General features: G+C 42.1%; 1 protein-coding gene across 1 annotated transcript; it reads left to right on the forward strand.

Annotated features, from left to right (window-relative positions):
* Window positions 1–1,318: 1,318 nt before the first annotated feature.
* On the forward strand, window positions 1,319–25,282 carry LOC101898204 (cubilin homolog). Its single transcript, XM_059124040.1, has 19 exons — window positions 1,319–1,426; window positions 1,535–2,009; window positions 2,238–2,717; window positions 2,849–3,127; window positions 4,555–5,307; window positions 5,371–5,694; window positions 5,750–5,909; window positions 5,983–6,179; window positions 6,241–6,644; window positions 8,580–8,897; window positions 8,961–10,126; window positions 10,188–10,555; window positions 12,247–12,946; window positions 13,008–13,174; window positions 18,347–22,543; window positions 23,883–24,059; window positions 24,133–24,358; window positions 24,422–25,002; window positions 25,078–25,282. Exons 1-19 carry the CDS (start codon window positions 1,350–1,352, stop codon window positions 25,207–25,209), a joined length of 11,181 nt encoding a protein of 3,726 aa, XP_058980023.1. The 5' UTR covers window positions 1,319–1,349; the 3' UTR covers window positions 25,210–25,282.

The following is a 25,282-nucleotide window of genomic DNA, read 5'->3' on the forward strand; positions in this document are numbered from 1 at the left end:
TACTATCGATTTCGATAATATTTCCATAGGAAATACTATCGATTTCGATAATATTTCCATAGGAAATACTATCGATTTCGATAGTATTTCTTATAGAAATATTATCGATAATCGATAGTATTTCTTATAGAAATATTATCGATAATCGATAGTATTTCTTATAGAAATATTATCGATAATCGATAGTATTTCTTATAGAAATATTATCGATAATCGATAGTATTTCTTATAGAAATATTATCGATAATCGATAGTATTTCTTATAGAAATATTATCGATAATCGATAGTATTTCTTATAGAAATATTATCGATAATCGATAGTATTTCTTATAGAAATATTATCGATAATCAATAGTTTCTGATGGCTCAAGGACCTTGGTTTTTAATTTTTTTTTGTTTTTAAAGACCTTCGAACTTTTTTTTAAATATTTTTCAACAAAATTAACATTTTTGGAAGAGTTTCACACCCATTTATTTTTTAATTTCACATCAGCTGTCTACAATGTGGATCATCGTTTAGCTAGGTACGTCACAGTTAGAAAAATGCATTCATATATTTTTTTTTTTTTTTGAAACTATCTGCTATCTGTCATGGTACCATCTGTCCCAAAGCCTATCACATAGCCGGTAAATGGACCTCTTCTCATTTGGGACAGCGAATTTCACTCAAACAGCAACGCCCCCTAAATTGACTTGTAGAACTGCAAGCGAGTAGTAATTTCAGTTTTGAACTGGCATTGTCAAGTGAAAGGTTTTGAAAATAAATCGGAAAATAAAAATAAGAAAATTTAAAAAAATTCGAAGGTTAATAAAAAAGTAAAAAAAAATAAAAAAGGATAATATTGAAAAGTAAAAAAAAATAAATATTGAAAATTGGATCTCCACAGTGAAAAATATAATTGTGCTTATTTAAAGGAATTTCTAAAAAATAAAAAATAAATATTTATTCGAAGGACTACAGAAAAATCCCTATTCTTTTATAAAAAATTTACAGTGAAAGCAATGAAATAAAAAAATTAAAAAGTAACAGTGAAAACATTGAACTACAAGTTTTAATATTAAATAAAATATTCGGAGGAAAAAATAAAAAAAAAATATCTAAAAAAAATTATCTTCCTAACCCTAGGGTTAAAACGTGATCTTTTTGAAAGAAATCTAGAAAAACTTTCGAATTTATAGGTGGTCATGAACTCTGCTGTGAAAAAATATTAAATAACAAATTTTGAAATCGACATCAAAAATATGGGAAAATAAACCATTTATTTTCCCAAGCCAAGCAAATAATTTTTTTAAAAAATTAAAAAAAAAATATTAAAAAATCTTGTTCAAAAGAAGACAAGCAAACAAAATGGGCTACCACCTTAGAGTGGCTGCTCTGCTGGCGCTGTGCTGCATTACGCCCCCCATAACGGCTCTGGTGAACTCGTGAGTATCTGTCATTTACAAATGGAAGGCGTTTTATACTTAACTCTCTCTCCCTCTCTCTCTCCCTCTCCATCTATCCCTTTCTCCCCCTCTCTCTCCCTCCTTCAGACCCAAAATCATTTCCAAAGATGGCCACCTAATTTTCGAATCCGGCCTAGATCGCAACATAAGCTTTGTCCTTAAGGGAAAATCTCGCCTGCTGATCAACGACGACTTCGATGTGCTGGATATGCTATTGAAACCCAGCTATCACATGTATGGACCTTCGGGTTCCGTTGAACGCAGAGATTTAGTCGAAGATGAGTTGTTGCAACAGCTAATGGCCGATGCGGCATCGTTGAAGGCGCAAGTCTTTGGTCCCCAAGGTTTGGAATCACGGATTCGTGCTTTACAAAATCGTACCCGTTCGGCGGCTCAATCGATGCGTCGTTACCGCAGTCGTTTGCAACGGGTCGAGACCAAGGTTCAGTCGCTAACGGAACGCCTGGAAACCGACTATTGTCGCAGTAATCCATGTCAGAATGGTGGAGGGTGTTTGAATATTTTTGGAGGATTTGTGTGCAAGTGTCCGAAGAATTTTGAGGTAAGAAGGGGTTATTTGCAGGATATTAAGAAAGATTTCGGGGTCGAGGTTGGAGTTGGTGTTCCAAGGCGGAGTTGGAAAAGAGAAACTATTTTTAGGTTCTTTAAGGCAACGATAACTTTCAACTCCGTTTAGAGACAGGAACTCTCACGTCGACCCCAGCCCTGACAGGAGCAAAGTTCTGATTCCACGACATAATTTGAAAAATAACTTCCCTCCCTCCCCTAGGGCACCACCTGCGAAAAAGATGTCAACGAATGCGCCCTGTATGCCGGCACCGATTTGGGTTGTCAAAATGGCGCCCAATGTATCAATCAATTCGGTTCGTATAGCTGTATTTGCCAGCCCGGTTGGTTCGGCATCCATTGTACCCAGCGCAAGGGTGATTGCCTGCAATCGTCTTCATGGGAGCTATGTGGTCATGGAACTTGTGTCAGCAGCAATGATACCTTTGGCTATAAATGTATCTGTGATCAGGGTTGGAAGACGACGGGTCTGCTGCCAGCCTGTACCGTTGATGTAGATGAATGTGCCGAAAGTCACACGCCATGTGTGACGAAATGTATAAATTTACCAGGTTCCTTTACCTGTGCCCCCTGTGGACCGGGTATGACGGGTAATGGGGTAACGTGTCGCGATATAGATGAGTGTGCCCAGCTGAATGGAGGATGCAGCATGAATCCCAAGGTCCAGTGCATAAATTCCTATGTGAGTAAAGAGAGAAAAAAAAATAGAAAACGAGAAAAAATGAAAGAAAGAGAGAGAGAGAGAAAGAGAGAGAGGGCGAGTCACCCTCTCTTTGCGGAATATGAGAAATAATGTGGTTTTTTTCTTCTCAGGGCTCTTTTCACTGTGGAGAATGTCCTTTGGGCTGGGTGGGTGATGGCCGCACCTGTGAACGTTCCACCGCCGCAACCACATCGGATACCAGCTCTGCTTCGTCAATGGGTTCCATTACCACTTGCGCAACGGCAAATATTTGCCACCCTCTGGCTAAGTGCAATGAAATTTCGAATACCGTCGTCTGTAGCTGTCCGACCGGCATGGTGGGCAGTGGTATTGGACCGAATGGCTGCGTTGTGGGAACCGCCCGGAATTGCATTAGTCAACCATGTTTGGTGAGTAGATGTCACCGGAGGTCATTTACGTAGAGTTGTTGATGCCAATGGAGGTCATCTACTGTAGAATAGATGTCCATGGAGGTTATCTACTCGACAGTAGATGTCACCAGGCCCAGGTACTGTAGAGTAGAGGTCACCAGGTGTCATCTACTGTGGAGTAGAGGTCACCAGGGTTCATCTACTGTGGAGTAGAGGTTACCATGGGCCATCTTCGTTGGAGTAGAGGTCACCAGGGTTCATCTACGGTAGAGTAGAGGTCACCAGGGGTTATCTACTCTGAAGTAGAGGTCACCATGGGCAATCTACTCTGAAGTAGAGGTAACCATTGGCTATTCTGTGGAGTAGAGGTCACCATGGGCCATTTAGTGCAGAGTTGATGTCATCAGGAGTCATTTACGGTAGAGTAGATGTCATCAGGAGTCATCTACGGTAGAGCAGATGTCACCAAGGGTAATCTTCTTTAGAGTAGATGTCACCAGTGTTCATCTACGGTAGAGTAGAGGTCACCAGGGGCCATCTACTCTGAAGTAGAGGTCGCCATGGGCCATCTACTATGAAGTAGAGGTCACCATGGGCCATCTACTGCAGAGTTGATGTCACTAGGGGTCATCTACTCTAGCGTAGATGTCACCAAGGGTAATCTTCTTTAGAGTAGATGTCACCAGAGGTCATCTACGGTAGAGTAGGTGTCACCAGGGTTCATCTACGGTAGAGTAGAGGTCACCAGGGGCCATCTACTCTGAAGTAGAGGTCGCCATGGGCCATGTACTATGAAGTAGAGGTCACCATGGGCCATCTACGGTAGAGTAGATGTCACCAAGGGCAATCTTCTTTAGAGTAGATGTCACCAGGGTTCATCTACGGTAGAGTAGGTGTCACCAGGGTTCATCTACGGTAGAGTAGATGTCACCAGGGGTCATCTACTCTGAAGTAGAGGTCACCATGGGCCATCTACTCTGAAGTAGAGGTCACCATGAGCCATCTACTCTGTAGTAGAGGTAACCATTGGCTATCTTCTGTGGAGTAGAGGTCACCATGGGCCATCTAGTGCAGAGTTGATGTCATCTGGAGTCATCTACGGTAGAGTAGATGTCATCAGGAGTCATCTACGGTGGAGTAGATGTCACCAAGGGTAATCTTCTTTAGAGTAGATGTCACCAGGTGTCATATACTGTGGAGTAGAGGTCACCAGGGGTCATCTACTGTAGAGTAGATGTCAACAGAGGTCATCTACTGTAGAGTAGATGTCAGCAGTGGTTATCTACAGTAGAGTAGATGTCACCAGAGGTCATCTATTGTCGATTAGATGTCACCAGAGGTCATCTACGGTAGCATAGATGGCATCAGGGGTCGTCTACTGAATAGTAGATGTCACCGAAGGTCATCTTCAAAAAAGTCTCTAACATCCCTTCCTTCCTTTCCAGAACGGTGGCACCTGTATCGACAGCGGCAGCAGTTTCAAATGTCTTTGCCCGGTCGGCTTCATTGGCGACACATGTACCCCGGCACCCAGCCCCTGCAGTCCGAATCCCTGCCGCAATAATGGTCGCTGTCGGCCGATTACCACCTCAACCAATCGCTCCTTCACGTGCCAGTGTACCCCCGGTTTTGTTGGTGAGAAATGTGAGAAACAGGCCAGTGATTGTGGTGGTGTCCTGCACGGTGTTACGGGTCAATTGAAATATCCTCCCGGCTCCCTGTACGATCATAATTCACAATGCGCCTGGATAATTCGTACCAACGAATCCATGGTGCTGAACGTAACTTTCCACCACTTCGATTTGGAGGATGCCACCGAATGTCGTTTCGATTGGCTGCAAATTAACGATGGCCGATCGGCGGCGGCCCAGATTATTGGACGTTTCTGTGGCACTCATCTGCCGTTGGGAGGCAACATCATTAGTTCCACCAATAATTTGTATTTGTGGTTTCGATCGGATAACAGCACATCGAAGGAGGGTTTCGAGTTGCAGTGGAACTCCATTGCTCCCCAGTGTGGTGGCGTGATCAATGTGGAGAGCCATGGTACAATCTCAAGTCCCGGATCGCCTGGTAATTATCCCAAGAATCGTGATTGCCATTGGCTGTTGAAGGCCCCCAATGACAAGCGTTTGAAGCTGACATTCTTTAGTCTGCAAATTGAGAGTCATGATAGCTGTAACTACGATTTTCTGGAGGTGGGTTGAGGGCAGATTTTGGGGGGAGGAGGATATTTTTAAATTCTGTGTGTTTATTTCCAGATAACCGATGCCATATCTGGCCAGATGGTGGAGAAATTCTGCAACTCTTCCCATCCGCAGCCCTTGTTGTTGCCCACCAATGAAGCCAATGTGGTGTTCCATTCGGACAACATCGGTTCGGATACGGGATTCCAGATTTTTTATTCCCTGGAGGAACGTCTGCCGGGATGTGGTGGTACTTACACTGCGCCCGAGGGTAGCATTCAATCGCCCCATATCAGTCAGGATTCGTTGTCCTGTGAATATGAGCTAAGCATGACGGGAAGTGAGCGCATCGATATGCAATTCAAGATTTTTAAAATGGGTCCGCAGGATTGTGTGGAGGTGGGTGTGGAAATTTTACATTTCAAAATTTTTGTTCTAAGGGTTTATTTTCTAGATCTATGACATCAATCCTGCCAGTGAAGAAAAATCATTGCAGGCCAAATATTGTGGAGATTATGGGGGCATACCTCCTATGGTGCAATCTGTGTACAGCCGGGCCCTGGTGAAGTTCTATGGAAAGACAGGAGCTGAATTCAAAATTAGCTACGAAGCTGGTAAGTAGCCTTCCAGATCCAGGATATCCAAGGACCTTTATTCCTTAATAAACTTGCCCTTCTCCCATTTAAGATTGCTCCTACACCTTTGAGTCACCCGAGGGTGTCATCATGTCTCCCGGCTATCCCAGGTCTGTGAACAAAGATCGTTACTGTACCTATAAAATTAATACCGAACCGAATACCGTGATTGAGGTGCATTTCGAGGATTTCGATGTTAAGGATTCCGCTGTAGAAGGAGATAGCGAATGTTCCTATACTTCGTTGAGGGTGAGTAAGAGAGAGAGGGAGAGAGAAAACCACTTAATAAAAATCGTCTTTCCTCCCCCAGATCAATGACGACATGAACAAAAACCTCATGGGACCCTACTGCGCCCAAAAGGCGCCCGATGTGGATTTCGTGTCGAAAATAAATTTCCTAATTTTCCATCTGAAGACAGGCTTGACGTCGAGTGGTCGTGGTTTCAAACTGAAATACAAGGCCATACCAACGGCGAAAACCAATTGTGGCGGTGTCTATACCAAACCCGGTTATAACATCCGTTTGCCCACCAACGATGAGGGTACCTATATGCACGACATGGAATGCTATTGGGCGATTATGGCACCGCGCGATAAATACATTCTCATCAATTGGAAATCATTCGATTTGGAAGAGTCAATGGATTGTAGCTATGACTACGTGGAAATTTATGATAATTTGGCTAACGCTGAGAACGCTTTGCCATTGGGAAGGTGAGTACAGAGAAAATAAGAGCAATACAATAAGAGAGAGAGAGAGGTGTAGAGGATGAATAGATTGGGAGGGGGAGATGGAGGGTGAGGGAGGGAGAGATGAATGGTGGGAGATGGAGATGTGGGAGGGAAACTGAGCAGACATTCAAAAAAGATTGAGGGGAGATTCTAGATGGAGAGAGTGAGAGAGAGAGAGAGGTGGGATATAGAAAGAGGTGGGATAGGAAGAGCTGGGAAAAGCATAGACGGGGATGTGGAGAGTGAAGGGGTAGAGGGAGATATAGAGTGAGAAGGGGCTGAGGTAGAGATGGAAAGAGAAAGGACAGAGGGAGAGATGGAAAGAGAAGGGGTAGAGGGAGGCGGAGATAGAAAGGTCATAGGGAGAGTAGGAGAGAGAAGGGGCCGAGGGAGTGTTGGAGAGAGAAGGGCAGAGGGAAAGACGGGACAGAGGGAAAAATGGAGTGAGAAGGGGCAGAGGGAGGCGAAGATAGAAAGGTCATAGGGAGAGTAGGAGAGAGAAGGGGCCGAGGGAGAGTCGGAGAGAGAAGGGGTAGAGGTAAAGACGGGGATAGAGGGGACAGATGGAGAGATGAAGAGAAGGGGCAGAGGGAAAAATGGAGAGAGAGAAGGGGCAGAGGGAGAAACTGAGAAGTCATAGTAGATAAGGTGGCATAAGCGGTCTTCTACAGCAGAGTGGATGGCGTCAGGGATCATCCTCGGAGTCATCTACGATAGAGTAGATGACGTTCGGAGTCATCTACGGAGGAGTAGGTGATGTTCGGAGTCATCTGCGGACGAGTAGATGACATCCGGAGTCATCTCCGGAGGAGTAGATGTCGTCCGGAGTCATCTACGATAGAGTATATTACGTTCGGAGTCATCTACGGAGGAGTAGGTGATGTTCGGAGTCATCTACGGAGGAGTAGATGACGTTCGGAGTCATCTACGGAGGAGTAGATGTCGTCCGAAGTCATCTAAGGAGGAGTCGATGAAGTTCGGAGTCATCTTCGGAGGAGTAGATGACGTTCGGTGTCATCTACGAAGGAGTAGATGACGTTCGGCGTCATCTACGGAGGAGTAGATGACGTTCGGAGTCATCTACGAAGGAGTAGCTGACGTTCGGAGTCATCTACGGAGGAGTAGATGCTGTTCGGAGTCATCTACGGAGGAGTAGATGCTGTTCGGAGTCATCTACGGAGGAGTAGATGCTGTTCGGAGTCATCTACGGAGGAGTAGATGCTGTTCGGAGTCATCTACGGAGGAGTAGATGCTGTTCAACGTCATCTACGGAGGAGTAGATGCTGTTCGGAGTCATCTACTGAGGAGTAGATGCCGTTCGGAGTCATCTTCGCTAGGGTAGATGACGTCCGGAGTCATCTACGGAGGAGTAGATGACGTCCAGAGTCATCTACGGAGGAGTAGATGACCTTCGGAGTCATCTACGGAGGAGCAGATGACCTTCGGAGTCATCTACGGATGAGTAGATGACGTTCTTAGTCAACAACGGAGGAGTAGGTGACGTTCGGAGTCATCTTCGGAGGAGTAGATGACGTTCCGAGTCATCTACGAGAGAGTAGATGACTTTCGGAGTAATCTGCGGACGAGTAGATGTCGTCCGGAGTCATATACGGAGGAGTAGATGACGTTCGGAGTCATCTTCTGAGGAGTAGATGCTGTTCGTGTTAATCTACGGAGGAGTAGATGACGTTCGGAGTCATCAACGGAGGAGTAGGTGACGTTCGGAGTCATCTTCGGACGAGTAGATGACCTTCAGAGCCATCTACGCTAGAGTAGATGATCGATAGTGTAAATGATTTCATCTTCGTCCAAGTAGATGACGTCAGATGCATCTTCATTAGAGTTGATGACGTCACTTATCTCTCATTTTCTCAACATCCAATTCCTCTACCCTCCCCCTTTTGGCCTTCATTTCAGGTTTTGCGACAGCCATCGAGCCGAATCCTTCCTCAGCCATTCCCGCCTGGTGACGATAAAATTCGTCTCCGACTCCACAGATGCCAGGGGTGGCTTCGAGTTGACCTATGATTTTGTGGATAACAAGAATCAGTGCAATGGCCATATTTACTCCTCTGTGGGTACCTTGAGATCGCCGAATTGGCCTTCCAACTACACTGAAGATTTGGACTGCACTTGGGTTATCAACACGGCACATGGTACGCAGCTGGAATTGTTGGTGGAGGTTTTCGATGTGGAGCCGGCTTCAAATTGTTCCAGCGATTGGCTCGAGATAAGGTAGGATAACGGAGGTGAAAGGTTTTAAATTTTTGAAGGCTAATGGGGTTTTCTTTCTTCCAGGAATGGTGGCTCAAACCAGTCCTCCCTGTTGGGCATCTTCTGTGGCAATCACTCCCAGATACCCCATGCCATACCCTCGTTTACGAATCAAATATATCTGCACTTCCATTCGAATAGCTTCGATAATCGCCGTGGTTTCCAGATCGGCTGGTATGTCTTCTCCAGTGGTTGTGGTGGTAATTTGGAATCGGATCGGGGAATGATTACCTCGCCATTCTATCCAAATCCCTATTCGAATAATGCCCGTTGCGAGTGGCGCATACATGTCCATCCCGGATCGACCATACACTTCACGGTGAATGACCTGGATCTGGAGCAGCATGCCAGTTGCCGCTATGACAAGTTGGAAATCTATGAGGGCACCACGGAGCATAAGAACCGCGTAGCTATGATTTGTAATTTGAGTCCCGATGAAATGGGCAAGCAGTATGTGGTGGATAGTCATGAGGCGTTGGTGTCCTTTGAATCAGATGATTCGAATCGACAGAGAGGTTTCTCGTTGAGTTACCATTCCAATTGTACGGTGACCTTGACCCAGCATTATGGAGTCATTGAAAGTCCCAATTATGGAGTATCCTTTGCCGATTTCGGGGAGGAGGTGAATTGCTTGTGGACCATTAAGGCTCCCAAGGGAAATCGCATACAACTGGAGATCACCCACTTTGAGACGGCGGACAAGACCGCTAAATTGACAATCATGGATGGTAATCGCAGTCTGGAGATAAACAGTGTGGGCCAGACCCTCAACTCCACCAGCGACACCATGGTGATCAAGCAGACAACAAATCAGCTCAGCTTCCAGCTGGAATACGCCATGGTGGGTTGTTTGGGAGTGCTACGGGCAGCCGAGGGTGTTCTACAATCGCCATCCTATCCACATCCCTATCCCAATGACATGGAATGCTTTTGGGAAATTATTACCCAACCCGGACAGGGCATTGAATTTGCCATCAATCAAATGGATTTGGAAGGATCTGAGAATTGCACCAAGGATGCCTTGGTGGTATCGCCACATCGCAACACCAAAAATCCCCGCGAGCGACATTGTGGTCGGGCGGAAAATTTGGTAATAAAAAGTTCCAGTCATCGGATGTATGTGCGTTTCTACAGTGATGGGCAAAACAATGGCAAAGGTTTTGAGGCTTCCTATAGCACCCATAAGTCAAGTAAGTGGAACCACCGGAATTATTTCCAAATGGAAACTAATCTCTTTATTTTTTCCGGCAGCATGTGGTGGCATCCTGACGGCCAAAAACGGAGTCATAACCTCGCCCAATTATCCTAATTCATATCCCGAGGAGGCAGACTGCGAGTGGACCATTGAGGTGAGCGAACATCACACCATCATCTTGACCATGGAGGAAATGGAGCTGGAGAATTTCTATGGCTGTGAAATGGACTATGTGGAGGCCACCGAGAACTCAACATCTTCGGATGAGCCGGTCTCGATATTCAAGCAATGCGGTGACATGGATGAAGACGAAGATGACGGTAGGAAGGTGCTAACGTGGCGCAGTACCTCGAATGTGGTCACCGTGCATTTCCATTCAGATGATTCGGTGTCGGCAAGGGGTTTCAAGCTGAGCTTTGTGGAGGTAAGGAGGGAAAACAAGGCGGTGGAGAATTTTCTATGGAGAAAATTTCCCTTGGAGAAAATCCTCTATGAAGAAAATTCTCTTTATGGAGAAAATTTTCTATGGAGAGAAAATTTTCTGTGGAGAGAAAATTTTCTGTGGAGAGAAAATTTTCTATGGAGAGAAAATTTTCTGTGGAGAGAAAATTTTCTATGGAGAGAAAATTTTCTATGGAGAGAAAATTTTCTATGGAGAGAAAATTTTCTGTGGAGAGAAAATTTTCTATGGAGAGAAAATTTTCTGTGGAGAGAAAATTTTCTATGGAGAGAACATTTTCTGTGGAGAGAAAATTTTCTGTGGAGAGAAAATTTTCTGTGGAGAAAAAATTTTTTCTGTGGAGAGAAAATTTTTTCTGTGGAGAGAAAAGTTTTTCTGTGGAGAGAAAATTTTTTCTGTGGAGAGAAAATTTTTTCTGTGGAGAGAAAATTTTTTCTGTGGAGAGAAAATTTTTTCTGTGGAGAGAAAATTTTTTCTGTGGAGAGAAATTTTTTTCTGTGGAGAGAAAATTTTTTCTGTGGAGAGAAAATTTTTTCTGTGGAGAGAATTTTTTTTTTGTGGAGAGAAATTTTTTTCTGTGGAGAGAAATTTTTTTCTGTGGAGAGAAAATTTTTTCTGTGGAGAGAAAATTTTTTCTGTGGAGAGAAAATTTTCTATGGAGAGAAATTTTTTTCTGTGGAGAGAAAATTTTCTGTGGAGAGAAAATTTTCTATGGAGAGAAAATTTTCTGTGGAGAGAAAATTTTCTATGGAGAGAAAATTTTCTGTGGAGAGAAAATTTTCTGTGGAGAGAAAATTTTTTCTGTGGAGAGAAAATTTTTTCTGTGGAGAGAAAATTTTTTCTGTGGAGAGAAAATTTTTTCTGTGGAGAGAAAATTTTTTCTGTGGAGAGAATTTTTTTTTTGTGGAGAGAAATTTTTTTCTGTGGAGAGAAATTTTTTTCTGTGGAGAGAAAATTTTTTCTGTGGAGAGAAAATTTTTTCTGTGGAGAGAAAATTTTTTCTGTGGAGAGAAAATTTTTTCTGCGGAGAGAAAATTTTTTCTGTGGAGAGAAAATTTTTTCTGTGGAGAGAAAATTTTCTATGGAGAGAAAATTTTCTATGGAGAGAAAATTTTCTATGGAGAGAAAATTTTTTCTGTGGAGAGAAAATTTTCTATGGAGAGAAAATTTTTTCTGTGGAGAGAAAATTTTCTATGGAGAGAAAATTTTTTCTGTGGAGAGAAAATTTTCTATGGAGAGAAAATTTTTTCTGTGGAGAGAAAATTTTCTATGGAGAGAAAATTTTTTCTGTGGAGAGAAAATTTTCTATGGAGAGAAAATTTTCTATGGAGAGAAAATTTTCAATGGAGAGAAAATTTTCTATGGAGAGAAAATTTTCTATGGAGAGAATTTTCCCTTGGAGAAAATATTTTGGGGAGAAAAAATTTTCCGTGGAGAAAAAAAATTTTCTATGGCGGAAATTTTTGTGGAGAAAATTTTCTATGGAGGAAAATTTTCTATGGTGAAAATTCTCTCTATGGAGGAACATTTTCTGTGGCAAAAATTTTCTATGGGAAAAAATTTTCACCTGGGGCTGAATAGAAAATACTTCGGAAAATACTTATTCATAGAAAATTTTCCGTAGAGAAAATCTTCTCATCTAAATCTCCTTTCAGGATTGTGGCCAACGTGTCGAATTGGAAGAGGATGGAGTCTTCAGCTTGGATTTTGCCTACCATACGCCGCGTAATCGCACCTGTGAATGGCAGTTGATTTCGAAGGACCCCAGTAGACATATCCTTCTCACTTTTGTCCATTCGCAAATGTATCCCGCACTGGCCTACACATATCGTTCGGAGGGTGAATGCATGGACAAGGGTGTTGTTGTGTACGAGGGTGTTGATGACGTCGACGCACCTGTTCGATCCCGTTTCTGTACCAGCCATCCTCCGGATATAATTTCAAATGGCCATGCCCTGACCTTGAAAGTACCCATTAATTTGATCTCTGAGATGACCGCCTATGCCTATCAAATGGATAGTTTTTGTGGGGCCATGCACACCTCGTTGAGTGGCAAATTCTCGACACCCTATTATCCCAGCTCGTATCCCCCGAATATCCAATGTGATTGGTATATCTCGCCCACTAAGGGCAATAGCATCCAGGTGACATTTGAATCGCTGGATCTGGAAGATTCGGATGAATGTAATAACGATTATGTTGAGATTCGGGAATCATCGGCTTTGGGTAAATTTTTGGGTGTGTATTGTGGTAATCGTTTGCCGCCCACCGTCAAAGGAAGAGAGGATTTATTCATTCGCTTCCAAAGTAATGAGGATGTTGTGGGTGAGGGTTTTCTGGCTAGCTATAGCTATGGTAAGTTGGAAGGGGGGAGGTATGATTTTGGAATGTAATTTTTTGTTTTTTTTCCTGTTAGTGAAACACAATGAATTGAATGGCACCGAGGGTGTACTGGAATCACCGGCGTATCCTACCAAATTCCATAGCCATGATATGTACAGTTGGCGCATTACGGTACACAAGGATTATGTTGTCCTGCTGACCATCAAACACATTGTGGACACGGATATTCCATATATAAAGGTGAGAAAAATCTTCTATAAGAATATTTTTCGAAGTACAAATAGGCTAGGATTTAAAAAAATCGACGTATGAAATGGCGTGGATTTTTTAAATATTTTTTTTTGAACTACCCAAAGGCGTGTATTTTTTAAAAAATATTTTTAAGAACTACCAACAGGCGTGGATTTTTTAAAAAATATTTTTTTTGAACTACCAACAGGCGTGAATTTTTTAAAAAAATATTTTTAAGAACATCCAATAGGCGTGGATTTTTTAAAAAATATTTTTTTCAAATTACCAGATGGTCGTTGATTTTTTTAAAAAATATTTTTTCAAAGTACCAGATGGGTGTGGATTTTTTAAAAAATATTTTTAAGAACTACCAATAGGCGTGGATTTTTTAAAAAATATTTTTAACAACTACCAATAGGCGTGGATGTTTTAAAAAAATATTTTTAAGAACTACCAACAGGCGTGGATTTTTTAAAAAAATATCCTCAAGAAGTACCAACAGGCTTGGCGTGGATTTTTTAAAAAAAATATCTTCAAGAAGTACCAACAGGCTTGGATTTTTTAAAAAAATATTTTTTTGAACTACCCAAAAGCGTGGATTTTTTAAAAAATATTTTTTTTGAACTACCAACAGGCGTGGATTTTTTAAAAAAATATTTTTAAGAAATACCAGTGCGGGGATTTTTTAAAAAAAATATTTTTTTAAACTACAAATAGGCGTGGATTTTTTAAAAATTATTTTTTTTAGACTACCAAGAAGGGTGGATTTTTTAAAAATTATTTTTTTAAACTACCAAGAAGGGTGGATTTTTTAAAAATTATTTTTTTTTTAACTAGCAAGAAGGGTGGATTTTTTAAAAAATATTTTTTAAACTACCAATAGGCGTGGATTTTTTAAAAAAAAAATTTTTAAGAATTACCAAAAAGACGGGGATTTTTTGAAAATATATATTTTTTATACTACCAATAGGCGTGGATTTAAAACAAATCTATTTTTAAGAATAACGATGGGGGGAATAAGGATGGGGTTTTTTAAAAATATAATTTTTTTATACTGCCAATAGTCGTGGATTTATTAAAAATATATTTTTAATATTACAAGATGGGCGTGGATTTAAAAAATATATTTTTTATATTACAAGATGGGAGTGGATTAAAAAAAAATATTTTTAAGAATTACCAAAAAGATGGTTATTATTTAAAAAATATATTTTTTAAAAAATTATTTTTATGGGCGTGGATTTTTTAAAAATATATTTTTTATATTACCAGATGGGCGTGGATTTTTTTAAAAATATATTTTTTATATTACCAGATAGTAGTGGATTTATTTAAAAATATATTTTCAAAATTTTAGATGGGCGTGGATTTATTTAAAATATATTTTTTATATTACCAGATGGTTGTGGATTTTTTAAAAATATTTTTTAAAGTTTCAGATGGGCGTGGGTTTTTTAAAAATATAATTTTTTATATTACCAGATGATCATAGATTTTTTTAAAAATATTTTTTCAAAGTACTTGGGCGTGGATTATTTAAAAATATTTTGTCAAAGTTTCAGATGGGCGTGGGTTTTTTTAAAATATTTTTCCAAGTTTCAGATGAGCGTGGATTTTTTAAAAATATTTTTTCAAAGTTCCAGATGGGCGTGGATTTTTTTTAAATATTTTTCAAAGTTTCAGATGGGCGTGGATTTTTTTAAAAATATTTTTCCAAGTTTCAGGTTGGTGTTGATTTTTTTAAAAATATTTTTTCAAAGTTTCAGATGGGCGTGGATGTTTTAAATATGTTTTTTTAAAGTTTCAGATGGGCGTGGATTTTTTTAAGAATATTTTTTTCCAAGTTTCAGATGGGCGTGGATTTTTTTAAAAATATTTTTTTCCAAGTTTCAGATGGGCGTAGATTTTTTAAAAATATTTTTTAAGTTTTAGATGGGCGTGGATTTTGTTAAGTTTCAGATGGGCGTGGATTTTTTTAAAAATATTTTTTTAAGTTTCAGATGGGCGTGGATTTTTTAAAAATATTTTTTTAAGTTTAAGATGGGCGTGGATTATTCAAAAATATTTTTTTTTTTTGAATAATTATTATTCAAATATTTTTTCAAAAATATTTTTATACCCTCCACCATTCTATGGAGGGTATATTAACTTTGTCATTCCGTTTGTAACTCCTCGAAATACTCATATCAGACCCAACAAAGTATATATATTCTTGATCAGCGTAAAATTCTAAGACGATTTAGCCATGTCCGTCTGTCTGTCTGTCTGTCTGTCCGTCTGTCTGTCCGTCTGTCTGTCCGTCTGTCTGTCTGTTGTAATCACGCTATCTTTCGAATGAATTGAGATAGATGGCTAAAATTTTGCACACATGTTTAGTTTTCCAGTAGGCAGGTTAAGTTCGTAAATGGGCCATGTAGGTCCACGTTTTCATATAGCCCCCATATAACGGTACCTCCCGATATTCGGTATTTTAATGATTTTAGCGACATTATTCACCGGAATTGTTTCAAATTTGGTATTTAAAGTTCGAAATGGATACTACACCCTAAGACAGAAAATTGTCTGTGCAAGTCCACGTCTTCATATAGCCTCCATATAACGGTACCTCCCGATATTCGGTTTTTTAATGAATTTAGCGACATTATTCACCGGAATTGTTTCAAATTTGGTATTTGAAGTTCGAATTGGATACATCACCCTAAGACAAAAAATTGTCTGTGCAGGTACACGTCTTCGTATAGCCCCTATATAACGGTACCCCCATATATTCGGTATTTTTATGATTTTAGCGACATTATTCACCGGAATTGTTTTAAATTTGGTATTTGAAGTTCGAATTGAATACTACTCCCTAAGACAGAAAATTGTCTATGCTGGTTCAGGTCTTCGTATAGGGCCCATATATCAGTACATCCCTATATTCGGTATTTTGACAATTTTAGCTACAATACCCACCGAAATTGTTTGAGGTGTGGTATTTGAAGTTCGTAATGGATGCTACAGCCTGTGACAGAAAATTGTCTATGCTGGTCCAGGTCTTCGCACAGCTCCGATATAACGGTACCTCCCTATATACGATATTTTAATGATTTTAGCAAATCATCATATATATACTTTGTTGGGTCTTTTAGCAACCGTTAATTTCAAGTTACGAATTATAGCTTATGACAAACAATGCCTATGTAGGCCTACATCGTATACACCTCAATATAATGCCTATATTTGGTATTTTTAAAATTTTAGCAGAATGTTTAATGATTTTATTTTCTGAAAATTTCCAAATTCATTCCGAATGGTGGAGGCTATTCAAAGTTCGGCCCGGCCGAACTTACTACTTTTTGACTTGTTTTAAGTATTAGATGGGCGTGGATTTTTTATACCCTACAACACTATGTGTTGGGGGTATTATAAGTTTGATTGGGCCAGAATTTATGTAACACCTCGAAATATTGGTTTCCCATATAGGAAAGTATATATGGATCCTCCTAGCTCGCCGAGCTGAGTCGATCTAGATATGTATGTCCGTCCGTCCGTCTGTCCGTCTGTCCGTCTGTCCATGTTAATTTGTAATCACTCTACAGGTCGCAATTATGGCCCGATCTTCACGAAATTTAGAATGTAGGTGGGGTTAAGGTCAGAATAGAACCCTATTTCTTTTGGAGATGATCGCATAATATTTAGGGGTTGAAATGGACCAAAAACTGAAAAATTTCCTGATTTTGCAGTTGCTCTACAGGTCGCAATTATAGACCAATCGACGCGGAATTGCACATGTATCTAGAGTTTAGGGCGGGGAAGAAGGCTACCAATTTGGGTGGTCATCGGATAATATTTAGCGGATAAAATAGACCATATCTTTTGTGTTGAAAAAATTCAAAATTTTTCATTAAACCGCGAATATTTTAAATCCCGGCGAAATCACAAAGCCATGACAAGGTTATTTCTGATCTTTACATTGATGTTAAGATGCAACAAATCGGATATATAGCAAAATATGTGCGATATATATGCCTATCAAAGAAGATAGTCTTGAAAGATCTCATATATGTCGAGAACGGCTGAACTGATTTCGACAGTTCTCATTAATTCAGAATGGCCTCTTGGCAGGAAAGAAAAAACGTCTAAAAAATCGCATAAAAATACCTCTCTAAAGATGAAAATATTGATTTTGTAATATTTTCTCATATTTTTTCAATTTTGTCATATTTTTGGCATATTTTCATTTTGAATTAAACATTTGGTAATATTTCTACAGCTAACAAAACTAAGTAGTTAGGATATCAGGATATCATATACAGATCGCATTTATGGCCCGATCCTTATGAAATTTTGCATGGGGATAAGATGAGGGTCAGAATAGAAGCCTACTCTTTTTGGAGATAATCACCATATATTTAGGGGTTGAAATGGACAAAAAAACTGCAAAATTGTCAGCAAGTCGTAATTATCGCCCGATCGCATTTAAATGGAGGTTACCGGACATTGCAAAAGCCAAATAGTTTTGGATGGCCATCCAAAAATATTCAATGTGTGAAATAGTTTGCCAACTTTTGTAGACAAAATACGAAAATATCCATTCCAGTGTCTTTTTGGAGAATTCACAAATACAGAAAAGACGCACTTCTGACTATTTCGTTAAGGCTGATTTCCTTGAAGAATATAGTCAAATGTCTGTATCTCACATAGATGCGTTTAAGTCAAAAACCAATAATAAATGTTAATTTTTTGCCACTTCTGAGAGATTATAGGTCTTTGGGAAATATTGGTTCCAGATCTAGGAAGTGCAACATCTACCAATAAATTGGAAATGAGCAAATTAGTTCAAGTTTCTATTATTCGAAAATTAGAACGAAACCTGATGGTTTTCTTTTATTATTTGTCACAATATCTTGTGGAATTCTTTCGAGTATATGGCCTATATAAACTGTATAATTTATTAGAGTGTTGTAGGGTATTCAACGGTCGGCCCCGCTCGACTGTAGCCTTTGCTTACTTGTTTTTAAATATTTTTGTCAAAATATCAGAAGGATGGTCGAAATTTTAGATTTTTTTTTAATATTTTTTCAAACTATCAGGTGGGCGTGGTTTAAAAAAAATGTTCGAACTACCAATGTTTTTTTTTTGTTTTGAAATATTTTTGATATATTTTTTTCAATTTTGAAAATTTGCCTCTTTTCCCAGTTCTACGATGGCTATTCGGATATAGGAGCCCCCATTGACTATGCTAACGGCCACATTGTCCAGACGAATACAAATATCCTGTACTTGACTGCCTATCGCGGGCCCTTCCAATTCGAGTGGCAACAGCTTTCGAGGCAGGCAGTGCGCGATAATCAAACCGCTCAACGCATTGCCGAACTCTGCGGCAGCCAAACGTTGCGTGTCAATAACTCGTTGTTCTTCAACTCACCCGGCTATCCTGCTGGCTATGCCCCCAACTTGAAATGTTCTTGGATTGTCATGGCCAATGATCCCAGTCGCCATGCTGTGGTAACCTTCCTGAAGATCGATTTGGAGGAGTATGCTGAATGTTTTGCCGACTATGTAAAGATTTCGGCCAGCAAAGATTTGGAAAATTGGCAGGTTCTAGACACCATGTGTAAAAAGTCTGCGGACAAGGAACATAAATATCATGGCACTCCGTATTTGAAAATGGAACTGGTAACGGATTCGGGAGTGAATAAGACAGGGTTTAGTTCGCTGATCACCACCAAATGTGGTTCGGAGCTAACGGAAAGCAGTGGTTTTGTGAATATCACCATGGAGCGCAGTAATGAATACAATGCCGAGTGTGTGTGGTCGATAAGGGTAAGGCAGGGTAGGAGAATACGTCTTCAGTTCCCCGATTCCTTGCTGCAGGGCCAATTTTCCCAGGGTAGCTGCAATGTTTTCTTTTTGGTACGCAATGGCCTGGATGAGGATTCACCGTTTTTGGGAAAGGGGAAATATTGTGAGAATAATATAACCGATATTCTGGAGACCACCTCGAATCGGGCCTATGTGAAATTCTCCCGCAATGGTTTCCCAGGCTATCGAGCTTCGTTCCGTTATGAGGAGATTACCCATGATTGTTCAAGGGAAATTGTTCTGAATGAAAATACCAAATTCGATAGAGAGCAGGTGATTACGACACCGAATTATCCGAATATCCCAAATCCCCATACGGAGTGTGTGTGGAAGGTGAGGGCACCGCTGCACAAGACCATCAACCTGGATTTCTTTGGGGAATTCGATTTGGCAGGTGGTGAGGAAGAGGTGGCGCAAAAGACCTGTGATTTGGAATATGTCCAGGTGAATGATGGCAGCTCGGAGTTGGCCCCCTTGGTGGGTCGCTACTGTGGCAAGACGAAACCCAATTCCCTGAGATCGACGGGGAATGTGTTGCGTCTCATGTACTACACCGATGCCCTGGAGCCGCACAAGGGTTTCCAGGCCAAGGTCAGTTTGAGTCGTTGTGGTGGCTTCTATTACGAGAAGGAGGGTGTGGTTAAGGCCCCAGCCAATTTGAAGCTAAAGCCCCAGGAAAAGGAGCTGGAATGTGTGCTGACCATTGAAGCGGAACTGGGCAGTACCATTCACATTACCATGGATAAACTGGCCACCAAGGACAGCAATGATGAAGAAACGGCCTGTGCCAATAGCACCCATCTGGAGCTGCAGGAAATCGATGCCTTTAGCTCGGGTTTTGACAACATCACCGACACCCTGATACTCTGTTCCGAGGTGGGCCACAGCTATATTGTGGAGACCAACAAACTGGTGCTGCGCTACAGGATACGCAATGGCTATCACAATCCGGAGGCCTTTGAGATTTCCTACAAGGCGGTGGGTTCGCGTTGCGACGAAACCATTGAGGCGTCGCAGGGCATTTTGCAGACTCCCAACTATCCTCTTGGCAATAGCATGCCCATCCAGTGTTCCTGGCGCATACGTTCACCCAAGGGCACCCGCATCAAGGCCGAGTTCCTGGACTTTGATATGGGCTCGGAACAGGCCATGGGTCGCGTGCATAGACGCATCCTCTTTGCCAATGATTTCAAGATGTCATCGATCATTGAAAGGATTTCCAATAATCCGCCAGCGGCCATTTACTCCACCGACAATACCATGGCCATTGATGCCTTGATTCTGTCGTTCAACCGGAATCGGGGATTCAAACTAAAATTCACAGCCTATGAAAGGTCTTTGCATTGTCGTTCGTTGTTTTTGATCACCGATTCTCAGCCGGAGACGTTGAGATACAGGCGTGATAATAATACGGCCGTGTACTGTTCATATCCCCTGAAAGTGGATTTTAATCAAACCGTGTCGATCCACGTTACCAAGGAAGAGAAATATCCGCGGGGCCAATGGTTGCCCTATGGCTGTCAGTATTTCAGTTCGCTGCAGTTGTATGTGGGGGAGGAACGGCTGTTGCCCTCGCTGATGTGTTCGAATGAGACGCAACCCTCCTTTAGGTTACCCTTTTCCACCCGCCTGGTTATCAATGGCAATGTCCGTAACTCGCTCAAGGAAATGGAGCTACAGTACACCCTCTACAAATGCGGTGGCATTTGGTCGCTCTTCTATTTCGATGAGTTCAATATTACCCAGCCTCAGATGGGCAACCACACGGGTGCCCTGGAATGTGCCTGGGCCGTATGGGCCACACCACCCACCACAGAGCCACCCGATTTTGAGGATCGCTATGAGGAATTACAAATTGATGTGACGCTCAGTGTTGACTTCAAGGGTAAATGTGAGGAGGAGTATCTCCTCGTCTACAATGGACCCAATCAGAATTTCCCCCACCTGGGCAGATATTGTGGCAAGAGTGGACCCACGAATATGGTCGTGGGTGGAGGTGGTGTTTTCCTGGAATTCATCACCCTGGAGTACAACAATCAATCCACGTTTAATTTCAGTGTCCGGGAGGGTAGCGGCTGTGGTGGCAAGCTGACCTATCCCTATCGCCAGATCCGTGTGGACTATCAATACACAAACAATGTGGAGTGCATTTGGGAGTTGAGCGCCGAGCCCGGCTTCCATTTGGCGGCCATATTCGAGGATCGCTTCTTCATAGAGGCCAGTGCAAATTGCAGCAAAGATTATCTGCTGTTCCAGCAAAAGAATGCCGATGGCAAGTGGGAAGATCTACAGCGGTTGTGTGGCCGCAACCCTCCGCCCAGGATCAACACTACCAGCACTGACTTGCGCATGATCTTCCGCACCGATGACAATGTCAAGGGTGATGGCTTCACGGTAAACTTCGAGCGTAACTGCGGAGGACTGCTCTATGCCACGAACACCCTACAGCAAATCTCCTCACCCGGCTATCCCACCGCCTATTTGCACAACCTGGTGTGTAACTACACCATACTCCCCTCGCCCGAAATAAATCGCACCGAATCGAATAGCCTCTATCTGAGGTTCATTGAATTCGAGGTGGAGGATGCTCCCACCGTAAAGTGCCTTTTCGACAATGTCACCATTAGCACCACCGACTCTTCCGGCAATCCTGTGACCAATGTCCTTTGCGGACGCAAACCCAACTATGAGGTGAGATCGAAAAACTCCATCAGTGTTGTACTGCGCACCGACAGCAGCTACGGATCCAAGGGCTTCCTCATGGAATATGGCCACAACAAATGTGGAGCCACCATTACCAATAGCTCCATCATTGAATCACCTAGGGATTCGGCCTCCAAAATGTATCCCCACTCCAGCAAATGTTCCTGGCGCCTAGAGGCCCCGGAAAACTACAAGATACTCATTAAATTCCAGGAGCTCAATTTCGAGGGTCAGGCCATGTGTACCTATGATGCTGTGGAAGTCTACAAGGGTCTCAACACAGTCGAGGATCAACGTTTGGCCAAATTCTGTGGCAATTTGACCGGCAAAATTCCCATAATTACTATCCCGCAAAACACTGCCCTTATCCATAGCTTTTCCGATGAAAGGGATGCTTCGAACGGCTTCCGGGCCTTGGTCAGTTTCATACCGAACTGTGACAATGCCATTTATCTCAGCTCCAACAACAACACCTATGAGTTCAATCGTTTCGCTGGCCAATATGGCAATAATCTGGATTGCAGCTGGCTTTTTACCACCACACCCGATCGCCAGCTGCAGGTGGAGTTCAGTTCATTCCATGTTGAAAGTTCGCCCAGCTGCTCGGATGATTATCTGCAGATCAAAGATGGATCGGGGCTCTTTGCCGACACTATTGGCACCTTCTGTGGCCATGATGTGCCCAGTCAAATGGTCTCTTCGCGCCACACAATGCTGTTGCGATTTGTCACCGATGCCAATGAAACCAGCACCGGATTTACGGCTAAAATTAGATCGGTCCCAAAACTGTGTGGACAACATATTCGCGAGTTGAGCGGAAATCAGAAGGTGAGTGCAGAGAGAATTTGATTTCAAAAGAAAGGAGAAAAAAAAAGAGAAAAAGGAAGTCTTCTTTGGCCAGAAGAGGTCCTCTGCAGACAAAAAACCCTTCAAGGGACAGAAGACCTCTCCAGGGGACAGAAGAACCCTTCAAGGGACGAAAGACCTCTTCAGGGTGCAGAAGACCTCTTCTGTGGATAGGAGACCTCTTCTGTGGACAGAAGAGCTCTTCAGGGGGCAGAAGACCTATTCTTTGTAGAGAAGACCTCTTCTTTGTAGAGAAGACTTCTTCTGTGGACAGAAGACCTCCTCTGTGCCAGAAGATCTCTTCTGTGGATAGAAACCTCTTCTGGGGACGGAAGACCTCTTCTGTGGACAGAAGACCTTTTCTGTTGACAGAAGACCACTTCTGTGGCCAGAAGACCTCTTCTGTGGACAGAAGACCTCTTCTGTGGACAGAAGACCTCTTCTGTGGACAGAAGGCCTCATCTGTGGACAGTAGATCTCTTCTGTGGACAGGAGACCTCTTCTGTGGACAGAAGTCCTCTTCTTTGGACAGAAGACCTCTTCTGTAGACATACGGCCTCTTCTGTGTACAGACGGCCTCTTCTGTGGACAGACGGCCTCTTCTGTGGACAGAAGACCTCTTCTGTGGACAGATGACCTCTTCTGTGGACAGAAGACCTTTTCTGTGGACAGAATACCTCTTCTGTGGACAGAAGACCTTTTCTGTGGACAGAAGACCTTTTCTGTGGACAGAAGACCTTTTCTGTGGACAGAAGACCTCTTCTGTGGACAGAAGACACCTTCTGTGGACAGAAGACACCTTCTGTGGTCAGAAGACCTCTTCTGTGGACAGAAGACCTCTTCTGTGGACAGAAGACCTCTTCTGTGGACAGAAGACCTCTTCTGTGGACAGAAGACCTCTTCTGTGGACAGAAGACCTCTTCTGTGGACAGAAGACCTCTTCTGTGGAGAGAAGACCTCTTCTGTGGACAGAAGACCTCTTCTGTGGACGGAAGAACTCTTCTGTGGGCAGGAGGCCTCTTCTGTGGACAGAAGACCTCTTCTGTGGACAGAAGTCTTTGTCTGCGACTAGAAGACGGCTTCGAGGAAAGAACACCTCTTCAGGAGAAAGAGGACCTCATTTGGGGACAGACAACCTCTTCTCTGGAAAGAAGGCCTCTTCTGAGGACAGAAGACATCTTCTGTGGGCAGAAGTCTTCTTCTGCGGACAAAATACGTCTGTGCGTATACGTCCTGTCGACACTCATACGACCCTTGGGGACTCCGGTAACTTTTTTAATAACCTGCTTTGAATTACCTTTATTTCTTTCTGCCCTTCCAGACTGCTGTCATCTCTTCTCCCGATGATGGGTCCGGCAAATATCCCAACAACATAAACTGCGTGTGGAAAATTAAGAGCGCCAAAAATATTCACTTTACCTTTGAGAAATTGGATATTGAGGCCAGTGGGGCCAACGACTCGTGTTCCGAGGATTATGTGAAAATAATTAACGAGGATGTAAGCATTTGAAGCCTAATAAGAGTTATAGGGAGGAATTTTACAAAAAGAAAAAAAAATAAATATTTTTCAGGATGCCGATATCATCGAAAAGGGTTTGGGTACCAAGCTGGTGTTCAATGGATTCAATCGAAATTATGGTCCGTATTTAGGTTCGGATTTTGGTGCTGAGCACATTTATTGCGGTAATCAGCTACCGAATGACTATTTCTCCTCCTCGAAGTCGGTGTTTGTGAAATTCAAGAGCAACGATAAGGTGGCCAAGTCGGGATTTAAATTAAGGGCCACCATGGCAGAGGGTGGGTTTTGAAACATATTATTGTGAGAATTTGAAATGGATTTTTCTAATTTTTCCCCTGTAGGATGCTTCCGTAACTTCACTGGGACCCAGGGCCGCATAAAACTGGCCGAATCTTCCGACCATTGTGACATTTATATCAAATCCCCCGTCAATACCTCGCTGAGTTTTTATTACAATGAGTTGATGTTTTCAGAATATGACTGTGCCGCCGAATATCTGGAGGTGTTCGATGCAAAAACCAATAGCTCTTTGCAAAAATTATGCCAATACGTTGAGACCGGAAAATCGTTGTTTACGAACTCGAACGAATTGCGTTTGAATTTGAAGTTGAGTGGTTATTACACTCAAATCGATTTTACCTATGTGGCGAGTCGCGATGCACCCGGTTGTGGTGGAGATCTGTATAACACGGCCGGCATATTGACCAATCCGTATTATCCGAATAATGTTCGCAATAATTCCGATTGTCGTTGGAACATTCGGGTGCCGAGCAATATGAAGTTGATGCTACGCTTTGTTGCCTTCAACCTGGGAGCGAAGAGTACCTGCCACACGGACTATTTGCAGTTCATTGAATATGAGAATTTTGTTGGCGGTCAGCCAAGTGGAGAGGGAAAGGTGGTGCGACAATTTTGTGGGGAGGTAAGTTTGGGGTGGGGGCGGGTTTTTGTAATCGGAGAATATTTTGATGTGTTGTTTTTTTTTTTATTTTCATAGGATGAACCGACATTCTATCGCAGTCCGAGCAATTTTGTCACGGTGCGTTTCCATAAAACGGTGAATTATGATGGCACCGGGTGGGTTATTCAGTTTTCGGCAGTCCATCCGGAAAGTGAAATTATTGCTTAGCTATGTAAGGTAAAAATCAAGAGGATTCTCCGAAAAAATGTTATTGAAATCAGAATAAAATATGTATTAAAAA

This window comes from Musca domestica, unplaced genomic scaffold, assembly GCF_030504385.1.
Source record: "Musca domestica strain aabys unplaced genomic scaffold, Musca_domestica.polishedcontigs.V.1.1 27, whole genome shotgun sequence".
In the NCBI taxonomy this organism is placed as follows: Eukaryota; Metazoa; Arthropoda; class Insecta; order Diptera; family Muscidae; genus Musca; species Musca domestica.

Excerpts from the sequence above, each read along its gene's own strand:
- LOC101898204 (XM_059124040.1), top strand. The coding sequence starts at position 1,350 with ATGGGCTACCACCTTAGAGTGGCTGCTCTGCTGGCGCTGTGCTGCATT. Across the intron at positions 3,128-4,554 it reads GCATTAGTCAACCATGTTTG|AACGGTGGCACCTGTATCGA; the intron begins GTGAGTAGATGT and ends CTTCCTTTCCAG. Across the intron at positions 10,127-10,187 it reads CTATAGCACCCATAAGTCAA|CATGTGGTGGCATCCTGACG; the intron begins GTAAGTGGAACC and ends TTTTTCCGGCAG.